At 49.9% G+C, this 21424-nt stretch overlaps 1 protein-coding gene across 1 annotated transcript in view; it reads right to left on the minus strand.

Moving 5' to 3' along the window:
- LOC119963183 overlaps nucleotides 1-21424 on the minus strand; it is a 269346-nt gene that overhangs the window by 160497 nt on the left and 87425 nt on the right. The window contains exons 3-4 of the mRNA XM_038791915.1: nucleotides 15477-15565; nucleotides 3155-3248 (exon numbers count right to left, since the gene is read on the minus strand). Coding sequence (XP_038647843.1) covers nucleotides 3155-3248; nucleotides 15477-15565 — 183 coding nt within the window. The remainder of the gene's footprint in view (nucleotides 1-3154; nucleotides 3249-15476; nucleotides 15566-21424) is intronic.

Genomic DNA, 21424 nt, shown 5'->3' on the forward strand with positions numbered 1-21424 from the left:
TGCCCCTAAGCTTATGTTGCCGCAGGACGCCCTCTCCATGCGCTTCCAGGCTGCCCCCTCCCCTTCCATCATCCACTTTCTTACCATCGATGTATTTGCCGCCCAGTAATATCCTGAAAGGTTGGGTAACGCCAGCCCTCCACTATCCCTACTCCGCTCCAAAAAGACCCTTCTAACTCTCGGGGTGCCATGTGCCCACACATACCCCATGATACTACTCGTTACCTTCTTGAAAAAGGCCCTGGGAAGGAAGATGGGCAGACACTGGAACAAAAACAAGAACCTCGGGAGGACCGTCATTTTAACTGACTGCACCCTCCCTGCCAGCGACAGCGGCACCATGTCCCACCTCTTAAACTCCTCCTCCATCTGTTCCACCAGTCTGGAAAAGTTCAACTTGTGGAGGGTCCCCCAGTTCTTTGCCACCTGCACCCCCAAGTACCTAAAACTTTTAACTGCTCTTTTGAAGGGGAGCCTCCCAATTCCCTCCCCTTGGTCTCCCGGGTGTATTACAAAGACCTCACTTTTCCCCAGATTTAATTTATACCCCGAAAAGTCCCCGAACTCCGCTAGTATCCCCATTACCCCCGGCATTCCCCCCTCCGGGTCTGCCACATACAACAACAAATCATCCGCATAAAGCGAGACCCGATGTTCCTCCCCTCCCCTTGTCAGTCCTCTCCACCCCCCTGAACCCCTCAGTGCCATCGCCAACGGCTCAATCGCTAATGCAAAGAGTAAGGGGGATAGGGGACATCCCTGCCTAGTACCTCGATGGAGCCCAAAATATTCTGACCTCTTCCCGTTTGTTACCACACTTGCCATCGGAGCTGAATAGAGCAGTTTTACCCACTTGATAAATCCCTCCCCAAACCCAAACCTTTCCAACGTCTCCCACAAGTATTCCCACTCCACCCTGTCAAATGCCTTCTCCGCGTCCAGCGCTACCACTATCTCCGCCTCCCCTTCCACTGCTGGCATCATAATCACATTTAACAATCTCCGGACATTTGTGTTGAGTTGGCGTCCCTTCACGAACCCCGTCTGGTCTTCATGGACTACCCCTGGCACACAGTCCTCTATCCTGGTTGCCAGGACCTTTGCTAACAGCTTGGCGTCAACATTTAGGAGGGAGATGGGCCTGTAGGACCCGCACTGGACCGGGTCCTTGTCCCGCTTCAAAATCAAGGAGATCAGGGCCTGCGACATTGTTGGGGGCAGAACCCCCCCCTCGCGCGCCTCATTAAAGGCTCTCACCAGCACTGGACCCACCAAGTCCACAAATTTCCTGTAAAACTCCACCGGGAACCCATCCGGCCCCGGCGCCTTCCCCGCCTGCATCTGGCCTATCCCTTTAATTAGCTCCTGCAGCTCTATCGGCGCCCCCAACCCTTCTACCAGCTCCTCCTGTACCTTTGGGAACCCCAATTTGTCGAGAAAGTTCTTCATTCCCCCTCTCCTCTTCGGCGGTTCAGACCTATACAATTCCCTATAGAAGTCCCTAAAGACCCTATTCACCTCTTGCCCCTTCTGCACTACGTCCCCACCCCTCTCTCTCACACCCCCAATCTCTCTGGCTGCATCTCGCTTACGAAGCTGGTGTGCCAGCATCCTGCTTGCCTTTTCCCCGTACTCATACGCCGCACCCTGCGCCCTTCTCCACTGCATTTCCGCCTTCCTAGTGGTCAGTAGGTCGAACCTGGCCTGCAAGCTACGCCGCTCCCTTAATAGCCCCTCCTCTGGTGCCGCCGCATATTTCCTATCTACTTCTAGGAGCTCCCCCACCAGCCTCTCCCTTTCCTGCCTCTCCTTCCTCTCTCTGTGTGCCCTTATGGAGATCAGCTCTCCTCTAATCACTGCTTTCAAGGCCTCCCAGACCGTCCCCACCTGCACCTCACCTGTGTCATTCGTACCCAGATAGTTCTCAATGCCCGTTCTCACCCTTCTGCACACCTCTTCGTCCGCCAACAGCCCTACATCCAGGCGCCACAACGGGCGTTGATCCCGCGCCTCCCCCATGTCCACGTCCACCCAATGTGGTGCATGGTCCGATATCGCAATGGCCGAGTACTCCGTGTCCTGCACTCTCGGTATCAGCCCCCTGTTCAATACGAAAAAATCGATCCTAGAGTACACTCTGTGGACGTGGGAGAAAAAAGAATACTCCCTCGCCCTAGGCCTACCAAATCTCCATGGGTCTACCCCTCCCATCTGCTCCATGAACCCCCTTAACACCTCTGCCGCTGCCGGCCTCCTATTCGTCCTGGAACTCGATCTATCCAGCCCAGGGTCTAACACCGTATTAAAGTCCCCTCCCATGATCAGGCCCCCTGCCTCCAGTCCCGGGATGAGGCCCAGCAGGCGCCTCATAAAACCCGCGTCGTCCCAGTTCAGGGCATACACATTTACCAGTACCACATTCTCTCCCTGCAACCTACCCCTCACCATCACATACCTGCCCTCCTTATCTGCCACCACCTCTGCCGCCACAAACGACACCCTCTTTCCCACCAAAATCGCCACCCCCCGGTTCTTGATATCCAAGCCTGAGTGGAACACCTGTCCCACCCACCCCCTTCTCAGGCGGACCTGATCTGCTACCCTCAAATGAGTCTCCTGCAGCATTGCTACATCAGCCTTCAGTCCCTTCAGGTGTGAGAAGACCCTTGATCTTTTAACCGGCCCATTCAGCCCCCTTACGTTCCACGTGATCAATCGGATCGCTGAGCGACCCGTCCCTACTCCCTGTCGATTAGCCATGTCTTGTCCCTTGCTCGCCCCGGGTCATCCCTCCTTTTCTGACCCGCTTCCCATAGCGATGGCCCCCCCCCCCCCCCCCACCCCCCCGGCTCTCCCCTTCTCGTCCCTGGTCTTTCCAGCACACTTCACCTTTGTTGACAGGTGACTTAAATAGACATAACCTGAGGTGAATATGAGACTAATTTTTCAGAGACGTTTGTGTATTTTAGCAGTTAAGTTCAAATCTTCAATTCCCACCCTCGGCGAGAGACCAAGTTTTCAAGGACACAAAATCCAGCAGGAAAAACTAACTTTTGTAAACATTTGAAACTTTGAATTGATTTCTCTGAAAGACCGGAAGGCATCTGCTCGAAACAAACCTCTGATAGACTGACAAGTAGGTATGTAGATATACCTGGAATTGCATCAAGGGTGCCTGGGAAAACTGAACTACTCAAGGGAATGTCAGCATCTTCAGCGGTTTTGTGGAAAAGGTCGAAGGAATATCTCTGTAAAATACAAAATGACACACTCCTGTTACTAGCACTCTTACCATTAGCTTATATCTATACAGACAAAAATATCACAAGGCCATTGTCAACTATTTATACCTTTTCCCTGAGGGTCCTGCCATTCTCTCACTGATGTTAATGCAGTGTTACGTCTGAATGAACGTTAACATTGGTGTTAATAACTAACTGGTTGAATTTCCTGATCATTAAAAAATATTACTGTCAAAATATAAAAAACAAAATACAAGAGGTGTAATTGCTACAAAGAGATTTTGTCTATCCGCCATTTAGCGGACAGCTAGTAGTTATCAAGTCGCATACATATCAGGCAGGAGTTCAGGTCCCCTGTGGAAATTCAGAACTGAGATGTAGCAGATTTGTGTCTTTGTAAGTGTGCAGTAGACAGTATTCTGTTTGGGTGTATGGTGTATTTATGCGGCTACAGTGAGAATTCATAAGTCTGCGTTTATACAAACATAGGGCGGAATCGTGCCAGAAATCGGTAAAGTGTGATTCTGGGCAGTTTGTGACATTTGCCCAGCTGATGGCGATGGCAGATTTTTACGCCGTGTTAAGTATGCGGGGGTCCTCTGCACCAATGGCAACTCACGCTTCCAGGTACCGTAATACCCCTAGTCATACTACCACACCCACCCTGCCCCTGTAACTGTCTAACTGCTTTTTAAAGGACAAAATTGTACCCGCCTCCACTACAGCCTCTGGCAGCTTGTTCCAGAGGCTCACCACCCTCTGTGAAGAAATTTCCTCTCTGGTCCCTTTTGTATCTCTCTCCTCTCACCTTGGGCGGGATTCTCGAATCCCACAGTGTTGACGCTGTCGTAAATGCCGTTGTGTTTAACGACAGCGTGAACGGGCCGCTCCGAGTACGGATTCTGGCCCGCAAATTGGGACAGCACATTCGCCGCGAGAAGCGCGGGGAGGGGGGGGGGGGGGGGAGGTGGCGCGAGACCGCCGTCGGATACACGGGGCGCCTCGATGACGCGGCACCACGTCGCTTAAAGTGTGTGAGCGGAGCGGTGCACAGTCCCGAGACCCGGGAGATGGCCGTCGCCCGAGGTTCAGGGACCACAACCTCGACACGCTACTGGATGCGGCCGAGGAGAGGAGGGCGATCCCGTGCCCTAGAAAACCGCCACCGCCACCCGGGCAGCATAGTCCGGCGAACATGGAGGGAGGTGGGCAATGCCGTAACGTGGGGCACACCCCACGGCCCAGCCAACAGTGCCGGAAAAAGATGCACGAGCTGATGAGGGCAGCCAGGGTGAGTACACCGAGACGTGCCCCTGGCACCAAACCCACTCCGACCACCCACACATGGGAAAGTAGCCATCCCCGCCCCCAGGAGGAGGGCAAAACCCCCCACCTGACACACATGGGCTGCACACACCCCTGAGATCCGCTTTGGCCTGGTGCCTAGCGCCTCCATGCCATTATCTAGCCAACATCTGCGTGGCATGCGGCGGACCGCCTAACTCTGATGCTTTTGCGCCCCCCACCGCCCCACCAGGATAAGACCACCCATAACCATAGGGAGCATGAGAGAACCGGAGGGTGTCCACCCGTGCTGCACCCCCTCACAGTACAATAGCAGAGGGCACTGGACCTCGTTGGCGGAGCCAAGGACCGGGAGGTTGCCCCTTACCAGATCGGAGGTGCACCGGCAAGTGAGACTCCCCTGCCTGACTCCACCCCCTCACCCAAACTCCCCCCCCCCCCCGCACCACCCTATCACCCCTCCCCCCAATCCACCCTATCACCCCCCCCCCCCGCCCTCCCCCAACTCCAACCCCTCACCCCAGTCCACATGTCTAACGATACATGCTGTCTTCTGTCTTCCAGGACCTGCCGCTGATCGCCCCGGCCCGTCTGACGTACCAGGCCCACGACCAGTGCCAGGTCCAGATGCCCCCAGGGACGCATGCCATGGCGGGGAGGGCAGACGGCAAGGAAGGCCTTCCACCGACACTGGGACCCAGGACACTGACGCACAGAGGACCGATATCCAGAACACCGACAGCCAGACAGGGAGAGGCTGGACACAGATACACCCAACAGCCAGGACAGTGACACACAGATACACCCAACAGACAGGACAGCGACACACAGATACACCCAACAGCCAGGACAGTGACACACAGAGGCACCCAACAGCCAGGACAGTGACACACAGATACACCCAACAGCCAAGACAGTGACACACAGATACACCCAACAGCCAGGACAGTGACACACAGATACACCCAACAGCCAGGACAGTGACACACAGATACACCCAACAGCCAGGACAGTGACACACAGATACACCCAACAGCCAGGACAGTGACACACAGATACACCCAACAGCCAGGACAGTGACACACAGATACACCCAACAGCCAGGACAGTGACACACAGATGCACCCAACAGCCAGGACAGTGACACACAGATACACCCAACAGCCAGGACAGTGACACACAGGTACACCCAACAGCCAGGACAGTGACACACAGATACACCCAACAGCCAGGACAGTGACACACAGAGGCACCCAACAGCCAGGACAGCGACACACAGATACACCCAACAGACAGGACAGCGACACACAGATACACCCAACAGCCAGGACAGTGACACACAGATACACCCAACAGCCAGGACAGTGACACACAGGTACACCCAACAGCCAGGACAGTGACACACAGATACACCCAACAGCCAGGACAGTGACACACAGGTACACCCAACAGCCAGGACAGTGACACACAGATACAGCCAACAGCCAGGACAGTGACACACAGATACACCCAACAGACAGGACAGTGACACACAGATACACCCAACAGCCAGGACAGTGACACACAGATACACCCAACAGACAGGACAGCGACACACAGATACACCCAACAGACAGGACAGTGACACACAGATACACCCAACAGACAGGACAGCGACACACAGATACACCCAACAGCCAGGACAGTGACACACAGATACACCCAACAGCCAGGACAGTGACACACAGGTACACCCAACAGCCAGGACAGTGACACACAGATACAGCCAACAGCCAGGACAGTGACACACAGATATACCCAACAGACAGGACAGTGACACACAGATACACCCAACAGCCAGGACAGTGACACACAGATACACCCAACAGCCAGGACAGTGACACACAGATACACCCAACAGCCAGGACAGTGACACACAGAGGCACCCAACAGTCAGGACAGTGACACACAGATACACCCAACAGCCAGGACAGCGGCACACAGAGGACGGTGACCCAGGACAGCGACACACAGAGGACAGCGACCCAGGACAGTGAAACCCAGAGGACGGCGACCCAGGACAGTGAAACCCAGAGGATGGCGACCCAGGACAGTGAAACCCAGAGGACGGCGACCTAGGACAGTGAAACCCAGAGGACGGTGACCCAGGACAGTGAAACCCAGAGGACGGCGACCCAGGACAGTGAAACCCAGAGCGCGGGGACATAGTTGACGGACAGACCGGACAGTGACCCTCAGATGGGGGCGAGACGACGCAGGAGACCACTGACTTTGGCTCCGATGAGGACATGGTCTTTTCGTCACTGCTGTCTCCCACACCATCCACCATCACAGAGACTATCACCTCGGTTGGGCACTTTAGTGAATAGGCTTCTGGGACACTCACTGGTGAACACCACATAGCCGTACCGGTACAGCAGGTGGAGGTAGGAGCAGCCGAGGGGCCGGACGGTAGGAGGGCAGCCCAGCCCCAGCAACCAGTTGCCGCCCAGAGGGTTCCGGGTTCCTGGACTTTCCAGACCCACCCATAGACCCAATGTAGTCAGACACGCAGAGACTAAACAACGGGATTACGGCCAGCTTCCAGCAGCTGCAGACGCAGGTGGAGGAGTCCATCCGCGTCCAGGAGCAGGGAGTGGTGCCTGTCATGGCTGCCAACCAGGCTGACACCGCATGGGTGGCATCTGTGATGGAGGCAATGGGTGCAATGGTTTCGGCCATGGGTCAGGTTATGCAAGACGTGGGGCTTCATGTGTATGCGTCACCTGTGGCCCGGGACAGGGCTACCCTCTCATAGGCAGCCATGTGCCAGAGCCAACTGGGCATTGCAGCCGCTCTCCGCAGTCTGGCCAAGTCTCAGCAGGCCATGGTCCAGTATAAGCAGGCCATCGCTGAGAGCATGGGAGCCATTGCCCATATGCAGGATGGCGTCGTACAAGCCCAGAGGGAGGTGGCGCAGTCCCTGACTGGGATGGGCCACTCCCTGAGCTCCATCGCAGCTGACGTTAGGACCCTGGTCGATACCACAGCGGGCCACCAGGACAGGCAGCGCCAGGTGTCGTTGGTGCCTGTCTCCGCTCGCACCCCTGTCCCATAGAGAGGCCCGGGGGCCATCGGTCACCCCGAGGGAGGAGGAGGTTCTGGGGCCCGTTCGGGTGATTCCTGCAAGGGAGATCCTGGAACACCGCGAACCTTGGACTCCCCCGTTCCGTCCCTGGTGCATCTGGTGGGTAGCGGGTAGAACAGGGTGGCACCACTCCATCCAGCATGCCTGCGGAGCAGCCTGGCAAATCCAAGCTGGGCCTCCCCAGGAAATGGACGGCAACGGGGTGCCAGGTCGCAGGGCAGGAGTCTCACCAGTCCGCCTCCACTCCTGCTGTACCATCTGGGGAAACACTGAGACGTAGTGGTAGGTAAGGTCAAGAGGTTTGGCACGTAGTAAGTTGGCACGCTGGCAGGGCGCAGTTTAGTTATAGGGGCTAGGGCACATGAATTTTTTTTTTAAATTTAGAGCACCCAATTACTTTTTTCCAATTAAGGGGCAATTTAGTGTGGCCAATCCCCCTACCCTGGACATCTTTGTGTTGTGGAGGCGAAACCCATGCAAACACGGGGAGAATGTGCAAACTCCACACAGACAGTGACCCAGAGCCGGGATCGAACCTGGGACCTCGGCGCCGTGAGGCTGCAGTGCTACTCACTGGGCGACTGTGCTGCCCAGCACTTGTATGTTACCGTTCCAAGTAAACTCACTGTTACACCAATGCAAGATGCCTCTGTGCTATGTCTGTGCCTGCAGGGTTAGGTAGGGGACTGAGTGCCACTGTGGTCAAAGGGCGATAGAACATTGGGCCCAGGTGGGTGTACACCACCCCTCCGCCCCGGGCGTCCACGGAACACTGCTGCCAGCTACTCAACATGGCCATGTGATGGAGTGTCCAGAACGCATACAGGGACCACCCAGGTGGAGGGTGTAACTGTGGCCATGAGTCAGACATTGGCTAACGATTTGGAGCTCATCGCAGAGTGGGTTGTCATCATCCTCCATGGCATTGATCACACCCGCTTCCACAAGCAATCGTGTGAGACCAGCCTGTTGTGCTGCAGGTGGATGTGTGGTGGAGGGGTGCTGTGCATGTGGTGGTGTGGGAGCTAAGGGTGGTGGGTGGTGTGGGGGCTGCGTCTCATGGGTGTTGAGGGAGGTGGGTGTGCTGGGTGGTGAGGTAGGACGGTATAATGGGGTCAGAGCCCGTGCTCAGCGAGCCCCTACCCTCCTAGTTGGTGAAACGTGCGGCAATCAATGCCTCGCGTGCTCGCTGGCCAAGCTGGAGGAGTCATGCAGCCTCCCGTCCATATCCAACCCCCATGTCACGTCTATTGCCCCCCTTGTCCCCATCCTCCTCATCTGGAGAGGCATCCCCTTCCTCGGGTTCCCCCTCTGCCTCCTCCTCCTCCTCCAGCACATCGGCCCTCTGCTGGGCTATGTTGTGCAGGACGCAGTAGACCACAACGATGCAGCGGACCCTCTCCGACGGGTACTGGAGGGCCCCTCCAGAGCAGCCCAGGCACCTGAAACGCATCTTCAACTGGCCAAAGCACCTCTCAATCACACCCCTGGTTGCTGCATGGGCCTCATTGTATCAGGCATCAGCCACCTCAGCAACAGGTAACCTTGTCAACCAGCAACTAGCCCCTCAGCCGGGGGCGGGGCGTCCCTCGAACATGGCAGGGATGAACGATTGTGCCAGGATAAATGCGTCATGCACACTGCCCAGGTACTGTGCGCAGACGCTACAGCCAGGTGCCATGGGTTACATGTCTGCCCCAGTTGGCTGGTTGCGCCATAGCCACGCATGCACCCAGACCCCTGCCCACACCCTCTGTGCTCCGCCCACTATTGCACGTCCCTCCTGATAATGCCATCGTTGGATGGCTATGCCCTGACGGGGGGCTGCCATGGGTGCAGCCCTGGACCTACCTGCCGGCAGGTCCGGCCCCTGGGGGGGTCCGACACCCATGGGCACAGCCAGGAGGCTTGTGGGCGTCCAGCGCCCGGGGTCGCCATAATGGCGGCCATGGCTTTGGCACTCTCCTGCCATGATGGACTGTTCCAGGCCGGCTGGCATGTCGTCCCCACCCACCCCCCGCGCATGGAGGCCCTCACCCCCTCGCCCCCAGCTGTGCCCGTCCCAACAGACTCAGGTACCCCCACACGCCGGCCGCTCACCTCCTCTCCAGCATCGCCAGCCAGGACGACTGGCTGCCGATTTTTATTAGCGGATTAGAATGGCGCTTGTCGGGACTTCGGTACATCCGGCCCGCAGAATCAACGGGAACCTGGACAATCGCTGAATTTACCAAACTTACCACCTTGGGTGATTCTCCGGGTGGTGCGGCGCCGATCACGATGATCTCGTTCTCACTGGTTGAGAGAATGGCGGAACGGCGTCGGACCGTCGTCGCGTAAAATAACGGCGCGATTCTCTGAACCGGCCCAGAGTGAGAGAATCTCGCCCCTTAAACCTATGCCCTCTGGTTCTAGACTCCTCTACCTTTGGGAAAAGATGTTGACTATCTACCTTATCTATCCTCCTCATTATTTTACACACCTAAGCCTCCTACACTCCAGGGAAAAATGTTCCTTTGAAGCTTCACACCATCCTCCTCACTGTTCACAATACTCCCAAGTTTCATGTCAAGCCCAAACTTTGAAATTGTGCCCTGTACACCAAAGTCTAAATCATTAATATTTATCAGGAAAAGTAAGAGTCCTAACACTGACCCCTGGGGAACTCCACAATCAAGTTTCCTCCAGTCCAAAAAATAACCGTTCACCACTACTCTGTTTCCTGCCACAGCCAATTTCATATTCATGTTGCCACCGCCCCTTTTATTCTATGGGCTGTAACTTGGCTTACATGTCTGTTGTGTGGCACTTAACTGAATACCTTTTGGAATTCCGTGTGCACCACATCAATGGCATAACCTTCATCAACCCTCTCTGTTATCTCATCAAAAACTCAAGCAGCTTAGTTAAAGTTAATTTTCCCTTAACAAATCCAAGCTGACTTTCTTAAATTCACCCATATTTCCCCAAGTGACTATAGTATTAACTTTATCGTGAATTATCACTTCTAAAAGCTTCCCCACAATTGAGGTTAAAATTACTGGTTGCTTGCCTTATCCTTCCTACACTCTTTATTCAAAAGGGTGTAACATTTCCAATTCTCCAGTCCCCTGCAACCACCTGTGTATCCAAGGAAAATTTTTTAATTTTGGCCAGTCCCTCTACAATTTTTCCCCCTTGGATGCACAGCAAATGGTCGTGGTGCCTTATCAACTTTAAGTACAGTTAACCTATCTAATACCTCCTCCTTATTAATTTCAAACCAGTCTGGGCCAGGATTCTCCTTTTCGGGGACTAAGTCCCCACGCCGGCGGGAAAACCAGCGCCAACGACTCCGCTGTCAACGGCCCCCAAGATGAGGGATTCTCACCTGTCTCGGGGGCTAGGTGGACGGCGGAGGGGATGGCGCCGCTCCAGCCGGCGCCTATGGGATGGCGTGAATTCACGCATGCGCGGAACCGCCGGCATGATCTCGCGCATGAGCGGAATGGCCGGCATGATTCCACGAATGCGCAGACCGGCCAGCGTATTTTCGCCATGCGGCAAAGGGCTGGCATGATCTTGCGCATGCGTGCAACGGCTGGCGTGTTTTGGCCCATGCGCGGGGGGTTCTCTTCTCCGCGCCGGCCATGGCGGAGTCCTACAGGGACTGGCGCTCAAGGAAGGAGTGCCCCAATGGCACAGGCCTGCCCGCAGATCAGTGGGCCATGACCGCAGGCCAGTCCACTGTGCCCCCCCCCCCAGGGTCAGATGCCCCCGCGCCCCACCCCGTGGACCGCCCCAGCCGACTTACCTGCCAGGTCCCGCCTTGTGGGACCACGCCGGCGGGACTGGTCGAAAACGGATGGCCGCTCAGCCCATCGGGGTCCGGAGAATTGCTGGGTTGGGGGGGGGGGGGGGGGGGGGGGTGGGGCTGCTGCCAACGGCCCCCGACCAGCGTGGCATGAACCCCGCCCTAAAATCAGCGTCGGAGAATACGACAGCCAGCGTCGGGGGGGGGGGGGGGGGGGGGGGGGATTTGCGCCTCCGCCCGGGGATTCTCCAACTCCAGGGGTTTGGAGAATCCAGCTGCAGGTGTTTGAACTACCTCCTCTTTCACCATGATCTGAGCAGCATCACCTACCTTACAAATTTAATACCTCATCAATGCTTTTTGGTTCCATGTTTAAATACCCTTTATGGCCCTTTATTTGCCCCATTCCTCCGTTACCAGTCTTTTATTATTTATACGCTTGTAGAGGACTTTTATGTTAACTGCCAGTCTCTCCTCGTTGCTTCTCTTACTTGTCTTCCCTCTGGACTATCTCGTTTGAATCTTATTCTCAACTGTATTATCACTTGATATTTGTCATCAGCACACTTTTTCTGCTTAATTTTACCTTTTATCTCTTTCATCATCCAGGGAGCGATAAGTTTGTTTGCAGATGCACCACAGAAAGCATCCTATCTGGCTGCATCACAGCCTGGTATGGCAACTGCTTGGCCCAAGACCGCAAGAAACCTCAGAGTTGTGAACACGGCCCAGTCAATCAAGCAAATCCGCCTCCCATCCATTGACTCTGTCTACACCTCCTGCTGCCTGGGGAAGGTGGGCAGCAGAATCAAAGACCCCTCCAGCCCGGCCTACTCACTCCTCCAACTTCATGCAGGAGATACAGAAGTCTGAGAACACGCACAAACGGATTCAAAAACAGCTTCTTCCCCGCTGTTACCAGACACCTAAACGACCCTCTTATGGACTGACCTGATTGCTTCACCCGATGCCAGTGTTTACACTCTGTACCTTATGTTAACGTAGAACATAGAATATACTGTGCAGAAGGTGGCCATTTGGCCCATCGAGTCTGCACCGACCCACTTTAAGCCCTCACTTCCACCCTATCCCCGTAACCCAATAACCCCTCCTAACCTTTTTAGACACTAACGGCAATTGAGCATGTCCAATCCACCTAACCTGCACATCTTTGGACTGTGGGAGGAAACCGGAGCACCCGGAGGAAACCCACGCAGACACGGGGAGAACGTGCAGACTCCGCACAGACAGTGACACAAGCCGGGAATCGAATCTGGGACCCTGGCGCTGTGAAGCTATTACATATTTTATTTTTATTTTCACGTACTAAATGATCTGTTTGAGCTGCTCGGTACATGTGACAATAAACAAATCCAATCCCTCCCTTTCACCATTGTGGGAATATACCTTGACTGTACCTAAACTATCTCTTCTTCAAAGGCAGCCCATGGCTCAGGTACTTAATCTAGATTGGCAGCTCAGTGCATCACTGGGGAACTGCAAGCACTTTTGGAGGCGCCGTCATTCAGATAGGTAATTAAATCAAAACCTGGTCCACACTCTTGGGCTGACACAATGAATCCTGTATTTGAAAAAGAATGGGAAAGTACTGCCTAGCATCCTGACCCATATTTATATCTCAATCAACATTAAAACAGATTATTTGGTCACTTATCAGACCGGCTGTTGTGTTCCCATACCAGCCTCCCGAACAGGCGCCGGAATGTGGCGACTAGAGGCTTTTCACAGTAACTTCATTGAAGCCTACTTGTGACAATAAGCGATTTTTCATTTTCATTTTTTTTTTCAAATTAGCTGCCAAGTTTCCCAACATTATAACAGTGACCGCACGTCAGAAGTTTAGAGGGCGTCCTGTGATAATCTCTTATTTAAATGCAATGTCTTCCAGGGACTAAGTTTCAGAGAACCCACACCTTCAATGCCAGACAAAACAAATTATATGTTTTGAACATTTATTCCCTCCAATTTCCTCAGAGGACATGAACAATTTGGAGAAGTCTGAATCTAAACCTGAATCGCCCCTTTTGCTCACAGCGATATCTGTAGTGAAATGTAACTGCAGTTAGCTAAGCTGACCACTGTGTGTCACATGCGATCTAAACAGACCGGAGCAGGAACACTGAACATTTACCTCCTAAACTGACCACACTTCAGAATTCGTACTTGAATTTGAGCAATAAAGTAACTCATTATGACAGGCAAAGCAAATTATTGCTCCATTTGTATTTTTCCTTCACTTTTAGCTACTCCAGCACCGTATCGTGTGGACAGCGAGCTGGGCAGATTGGCCCTTTACCAACCCTGCTCTTCATCCAGACGGGTGATATGAGCAAAGCAACAACAAAGTGAGATGACTTGTTTATTCATTTTCCGTCTTTCCTGAAAGGGAAGTCTGGTATTCTCATACACATACTCAGAGGTGATTGGCAAGCCCACAGCTCGTCATTGTAACACTAAGAGTTGCAAATTAAAAGAGTGAATATTTCAAAAATTGCTAATTTAATAGGAATATGTCATCACTTTGATCTCATGAATAGCTTTTCATGATGCGAAGGCACACAATCATACCTCACTATTATAGAATCAAAGAATCTCTACAGTGCAAAAGGAGGCCATTCGGCCCATCAGATCAGCACCAACCCTCTGAATGAGTAACTACCTCGGCCCACTCCCCCGTCCTATCCCCATAACTCTGGACACTAAGGGGAAATTTTAGCATAGCCAATCCACCTAACCTTCCCATTTTGGGGTGTGGGAGGAAACCAGAGCACCCGGAAACCCACGGAGACACAGGAAGAAAGTGCAAACTCCACACATTCACCCAAGGCCGGATTTTAACCTGGGTCCCTGGCGTGTGAGGCGGCAGTACTAACCGGTGTGCCACCATGCTGCCCCTTTGTTTGTAATAGTTTTCATAAAATAAGTACTTAAGAAGTTTGAAGGATCCCATTTTACACCCCAATCACTTGTGTCCTTGTAAAATATAAATATCCAGCCAGGTAGAATTTCTACCATTGATACCTTTTCTTAAGGACTTCTTCTGATCTTTCAGCAAAGACTTGGGAGAATTATAGTGTAATCATAGTGTTAATATTACAGAAATACAGCTATTCCTAGAGACTGCGGCGCGGTAGCACAGTGGTTAGCACTGTTGCTTCACAGAGCCAGGATCCCATGTTCGATTCCCGGCTTGGGTGACTGTCTGTGTGGAGTCTGCACATTCTCTGCGTGGGTTTTCTCCGGGTGCTCTGGTTTCCTCCCACAAGTCCCGAAAGACGCGCTGTTAGTACTTTGGACATTCTGAATTCTCCTGTGTACCCAAAAGGCGCCGGAATGTGGCAACTAGGGGATTTTCACAGGAACTTCATTGCAGTGTTAATGTACTTGTGACAATAAAGATTATAAGATTATATTCCTGTAGACTACCACCAAAAATGAACTGGTCAAACAGACTACAGTAGTTTCCACTACCCAGTCTGTGCTGAGGTGGCTAATCTCACCCAGGCAGATGCCGCCATGTCTTGGTGTAAGGAAGGGGAAGGTAAGAACATAATTGGGTTCAACTGTACTGCTCTTTGTGGTTGACCAGTCAGGAAATATTCACTGTCAAAGTTCACCTGTGAAACACGACTGCTTGGACAAGGCGCCTGAGGTGATCTTGCTCTATTTATTCTATGTATTCTCCCACAGAGGCTAGTTAGCTATTGTATGGGTCAGTTTAATGCCAACGGCACAGGGTTAACCTTTGTTTCAGCTGAGGTAGTTTGCCTCCTCTCCCTACCTGTAGTTCAATGAATAATTACTAAGGACTGCCTTTGGGCAGAGAATCCAAGAAGATTCTCTCATACCCGTAATCATTCTCACAAAGTAAGGATTGTCCAGTTAATTATATGAGATAATGTCAATAGTAATCATTGTAGATTTGTGCTGTATTGAGCAATAGCCTTTATGCACTAAGATTACTCATGTAAATTGTAATTATACTTACACGTCTCCTTCTGCGCAGATAACAAGCCAGCACGATAGTGAGAATTAAAATTAAAATAAAGACCAGGACCCAAGTTGTTAAGACAAGTCCTAAAACAAAAGAAAAACAAAGGGATTAAGGATAAATCAATTACAATGGACACGGGCCTCAGCCTAATATTGAACACAATTCAGGACAAACTGTCATTAAACTAGCAATCTTATCCGGGAAAAAAAACGGCTGATGAAAATGGGACAATGGTGCCGCAAGGGGTGTTCACCTGGGAGAGAATAAGGAGCTTTATACCTCATTTACAGCAACAAACAGAAGTCAAATTGGCAACATAATAAACTGGATGAATTTAGATGTCCCTCTGGCACAACAAACATTGCAAAAACCAAGAACACAAATTGAAACATATGTTTTATAATGTCAGAGATCCGAAGAAGTAGTATTAAAGAGATTGGAGGTTGGAAGAATCAGGAAAATAAATCCAGCAGTGCAGGGATCATGGAAATGTTGTGTCATGGAATGCAACTGCACCAGGTTCAGTTCTGTGGGTGGTCCTTTTTATGATTTTGTGATTGTTTTTCGACCTTAGAAGCAGGGGTCCTGGTGAAAGCAAAGTACGTGCTGTATTGCTCCTTTCTAATGGTGTAAACAACACACTTTGTGCTTGCCCATATGGTTTTCTTCCAAGATAATTTGAGTCAGGATTGTTCCTAACAAGGCTAAATATTGCTTTGCATCCACACATTAGCAATTAGAATTATTGGACAGCAAATCCGGTTGTGAATCCTGGCTGTTTCTATCCAGCTCAGGAATGGGTTACAGCATTGCTGCCACCATTGCCCCTGTTGATATCTACTGACTCCAGCAGTGCCCTGAGGTATATTGGGGAATGTGGAGTGTACCCACTAGACATTTTTGGAGGGAACATTATACTCAATTTCTGGAAACACGTGAGCATGGGTGTATTGAGCAAAGCCCATTTTTTATATTTTAGAGTTTAAGAATGTCCAGAAGGACAAGACACTGAGGGATCTAACAAAAAAGATTTTAAGTGTCATTTGTCGTAGGTTTTTCTCGGGTTTACCATTGGCTCTGCTGGCAAGTTCCCCACCAGTGGCGGACTGGCCAGGGTGTCAGCTTGCCCGATGGCAAGTGGGCCCCTGATGAAGTGGATCCCCTATATCAAATAAAAATGCAATAAAGAAACAAACACAGACAACTGTTTTAGTAATAAAAAGGAATAAGAAAAAAAAGAGAACAGGACACAAATAAGCAGTGCATGAAAAGGAACGAAGCAGGGGAGGTAGTGGAAGGATGTGGAATAGGGGGCCCCAGGTCAGGCATAATTAAGGAAATTCCATGTTTGCAGCAAGAGTGTGTGAATTTAAAGATAAAGTTACAATTCGTGATTTGAGATGGTCGGCTACTTCAAAGGATATCAAGCAGTAGTCTTGGTTCAGCCGGTACATCGGTCCGGGGCCCGGAGAGCCAAGAAGGGGCCCGTGAATCTCTGAAGGGCCCTTAAAAATTATAATTAATTAGATAAATAAATCTCCAACTTCTTTCCTGAGATTTGTATTCTAAATTAATAAAATATAATTGTTTTTAAAAAGAGCAATACCAAATAAAAGTGCAATAAAGAAACAAACAAATAATCACTCAGTGTATGAAGGAACGAAGCAGTGTTAAATGGATGTGAAAAGGAGTGGGGGGGGGGGGGGGGGGGGGGCTGGTTCACCCGGGTCAGACATAGTTGGAAATCCACGTTTTCAGCAAGAGTGTGTGAATTTAGAGATAAAGTTACAGTTCGTGATTTGAGATGGTCGGCAACTTGAAAGGATATCAAGCAGTACATAGGCTCGTGAGGTCACCGAAAAGGAGAAGCAGTACCTTTGACCGTGAATCATGAGGTCAAAGATATTGAAGTGATAAGCAATGATCGGTAAACTCAAAGGGTTGCGACTTGTAAAACTACAGTGGTATCAAACTGGACATGTTAACTTTGGTCATGGGACCATTCTTAATGTCTTACTATAGTCGGACCAAACTTCTAAGTTTCAACAGTTGTCTCAGTTGCTTGCTGGTGTGAACACTGGACAGTGGATTGTCTCCTCTTCTGAAGCTGCATAGGCCACAGTAGTATTGACTAATGAACATAGCCTATTGAAGTGTAAGTAAGTTATTTTATATTTTTTATCAAGTAGGGGTTTATCTGGCGTTCCTTCAAGTTATTCTTGCAATCATCAATATTCATTTTTCCCAATGTGGGCTATTTTTAATTAAGTTTTTATTTCAGGAATATTACCCCTATCAGCATGGAAAAGAAAAAGCATAAATCTGGGTCACTAAAACGCAAAGAACAAAAAGAAGCAGAAAGGAAGGAATCAGCCAAGCAATGCAGGCCTATTACAGAGTTTATAATACCACAAGCACAATCCACATCAATATCCAGTTCTGCAACAAATAATCAAGAAGCAAGAAACAATGCTCATGGTGATGATGCAATGACATGCGAGTTACAAGGACAGAGAAGAGCTACTTTGAATGTAGAGACAAATACAAGTGCATCCATTACTAATCAACCCAGGCCCAATATTTCTTCTGGCTTCCTTGTTCCGGTATCTGTACTGCCTGTAGTTGCAACATCTGAACACATAGCTTCAACTAGTGACAGGGAATCAGATATTCCTTCAAGCATAAATGACTTGGTTTCTGAAGCACATCCTGTAAATGAACCTACGCAAGAAATGTCCATGTCTACCCATGTCTTGAATTTGGTGATAACTGAAACAACAAAATGTTGTGTGCCTGCAGTTTCTTTTTTCAATTTGCTCCAGAATTGGGCAGTACGGTAGCATGGTGGTTAGCATAAATGCTTCACAGCTCCAGGGTCCCAGGTTCGATTCCCGGCTGGGTCACTGTCTGTGCGGAGTCTGCACGTCCTCCCCGTGTGTGCGTGGGTTTCCTCCGGGTGCTCCGGTTTCCTCCCACAGTCCAAAGATGTGCGGGTTAGGTGGATTGGCCATGCTAAATTGCCCGTAGTGTCCTAATAAAGTAATGTTAAGGGGGGGTTATTGGGTTACGGGTATAGGGTGGTTAAGTGGGTTTGAGTAGGGTGATCATGGCTCGGCACAACATCGAGGGCCGAAGGGCCTGTTCTGTGCTGTACTGTTCTATGTTCTATGTTTTAATATAGCAACTTTTGTGAAAGCATCATACAAGAGAATGGTTGTATGGATAGAAGTTGTTGGAAAACATCTAGGACAAGAAAAAATGAAACGATTAATGCGAATTGGTGAGACCAGATGGTCAGGAAAATCCAATGCAGCAACAACTATATTTGGACGTTTTGATGATGCCGCTGCCAGTACTTTCGTAAATCTATTGACATGCTTATCAATGATACAAGATTCAGAAAAGTTTGATGCAAAAACAAAACATGAAGCAAATGTTTTACTTCAAAGTCTTCTAAAGTTTGAAACCATATTGACAGCATTTACTTACTTGTATATATTTGAAACTACAACCCCATTATCAAGTTATCTACAGACAAGTGGTTTAGATATGTTTACTGCATGGAGTTTGGTAGATTCAGCTACAACAAAGTTGAAGGAACAGACAAGAACATTTGATAACGTTCACAGCAAGGCTTTGGAATTTGTAAATAAATGCAATGACAGGATTTCACAGATGAATATGGATGAAAATCAAATATTGGAAATTGATGCGTTGGAAACAGCATTGCCAGTTAAAAGGCAGAGGAAGAAGAAAAGAATGGCACATGAGCTTATTGATGATGAAAGAAATTCCTCAGATTCTCTAGCTGATTTTCGAGTAAATGTGTTTCACCTAATAATGGATTGCATTGTCCAGTCACTAGAATCACGCTTTGTACAACACAAACAGTTGTATAAAGATTTGTCCTGCTTGGACCCAGCAAAGTTTAAAACTATTGCAGAGAAGGGCCTTGAAGATGAAGCATTGGAAGGTATTATTAAGCTGTTTCCACAAATCAGCAAAGATCAAGTAATATTGGAATTGTTTTCTTTTGCTTCAAACTTTGATGTATTAAAGCTATTGCTTAATGATGGTGAGAATATGGATTCCAGTTGCAACAATTGTAAAATTTGCAGCACTTGCCCATCGTGTGTACTAAAAATTCTGGCATCCAACAGACTTCATGACAAGGCATATGATAACCTTTATGAACTTTATAAAGTCATCTGCACACTATCAGTTACTCAAGTCCAATGTGAGAGGACATTTTCAAAGCTAAAGATCATAAAGACAAAGTTAAGAAATTTGCTGTCTGAGGAGAATTTGGAATCATACATGTTGCTATCCATTGAAAAGGAATGGTTAGATGAATTGGATGCAGAAGCAATTATTGGCAGATTCGCACAATCATCTAGCGAACACAAACAATTGCTCTTAATATAGTGGACTGCATGCAATACTCTATTGTGCTTTTGAACTATCTGTTAATGTGTAAATTATGCAGTAAACTATTTAAAAATATCAACCAATTACTTAAAATTTAAAAAAATAAATAAAAAATTCAATTATAACATTCCGTATTTACATTTGGTATCTACTGCCAGTAATATGTACAGTACACGTACACTGTAATTACTAAGAAATACACATTTTTTCCACAAAAATTTTAATTGTACCCTTTTTTCCATATGTATTTTTTGAAAATTTTATTTATTCATTATGAAAATTAAATGATAGCATTGTAGTTGTGGGTGGGCCCCCTTTGTCTCCTGGCAACCAATATTTTTAGACCCAGTCCGCCACTGTTCCCCACCACTATCTAACAACACTTAGGGCATGATTTAACCAAATGGGAACTATGGGCGTGATCCAACGGCCATGTTGCACCCGAAAATCAGCTCGCCGCGGTGCAACGTGACTAATAAAAGCCGGGAGACCCCATCCCTCGGAATCTACCTGGCTTGCAATGCCTCGCAAGATGCAACGTGATCTCGCGAGATGTTGCATTGTAAATCCCGCCCATTGTGGGTGGGAGAACCTTGTGGCAAATCTACATAGACAGCTAGTCTCACTCTAATATGCAGTTTCCCAAGGTAACTGAGGTGTTGGGAGCTATCCCCTTCACCTCGGAGACCTCGAGTGAGCGCCATTCAGCACTGGTCCTCACAAATGGGAACCAGATGGAACACACTAGTGGGAGTGCCCCAGGAGATCGGAGGTTCTCAGGTGCATGTCCTTTGGTCAGGGTGGTACATGGCACTGATGGTGCCACCTGGGCACCCTGGCACTGCCAGCCTGGCACCCTGGCAATCGGGTGAGGGTGTCCTTGTGGGTGGTGGGAGGGTGCAGGGCACCTCCCATTGGGGGGGGGGTTTAGTGGTTGTGTTGTCAGTGTAGAAATCGGGGCTATGTGCAGACTCAGCCACACGCTCCCTGCTGAGGACCCTTATTTAACACGGGTGCCATTGAATAGCCATGTTTTTCTAAGTGCTGCGAGCACCAGGAAACACACGGCTAAACACATTCCCTATGGAACTTTGTTCCCATTTTGTTGAATTGTGCCCTGTGTCCCATAACAAGCACGTTTAACGCGTTTCTTGGCCCTCACAGTGCCGAGAAGAAACACAATGCGATTTAACATGACTCTGTTTATTTAGATATGGGCCTTAGCGGGGAACGCACAGCTGAGATGCAACGTGATCTCGCGAGATGTTGCATTGTAAATCCCGCCCATTGTGGGTGGGAGAACCTTGTGGCAAATCTACATAGACAGCTAGTCTCACTCTAATATGCAGTTTCCCAAGGTAACTGAGGTGTTGGGAGCTATCCCCTTTTAACGCGTTTCTTGGCCCTCACAGTGCCGAGAAGAAACACAATGCGATTTAACATGACTCTGTTTATTTAGATATGGGGAGATTGACAAATCAAGTACTTCCCACTGGAAGAGATTTACAAGAAAA

The sequence above is a fragment of the Scyliorhinus canicula genome, chromosome 3 (genome assembly GCF_902713615.1).
Source record: "Scyliorhinus canicula chromosome 3, sScyCan1.1, whole genome shotgun sequence".
Classification (NCBI taxonomy): Eukaryota; Metazoa; Chordata; class Chondrichthyes; order Carcharhiniformes; family Scyliorhinidae; genus Scyliorhinus; species Scyliorhinus canicula.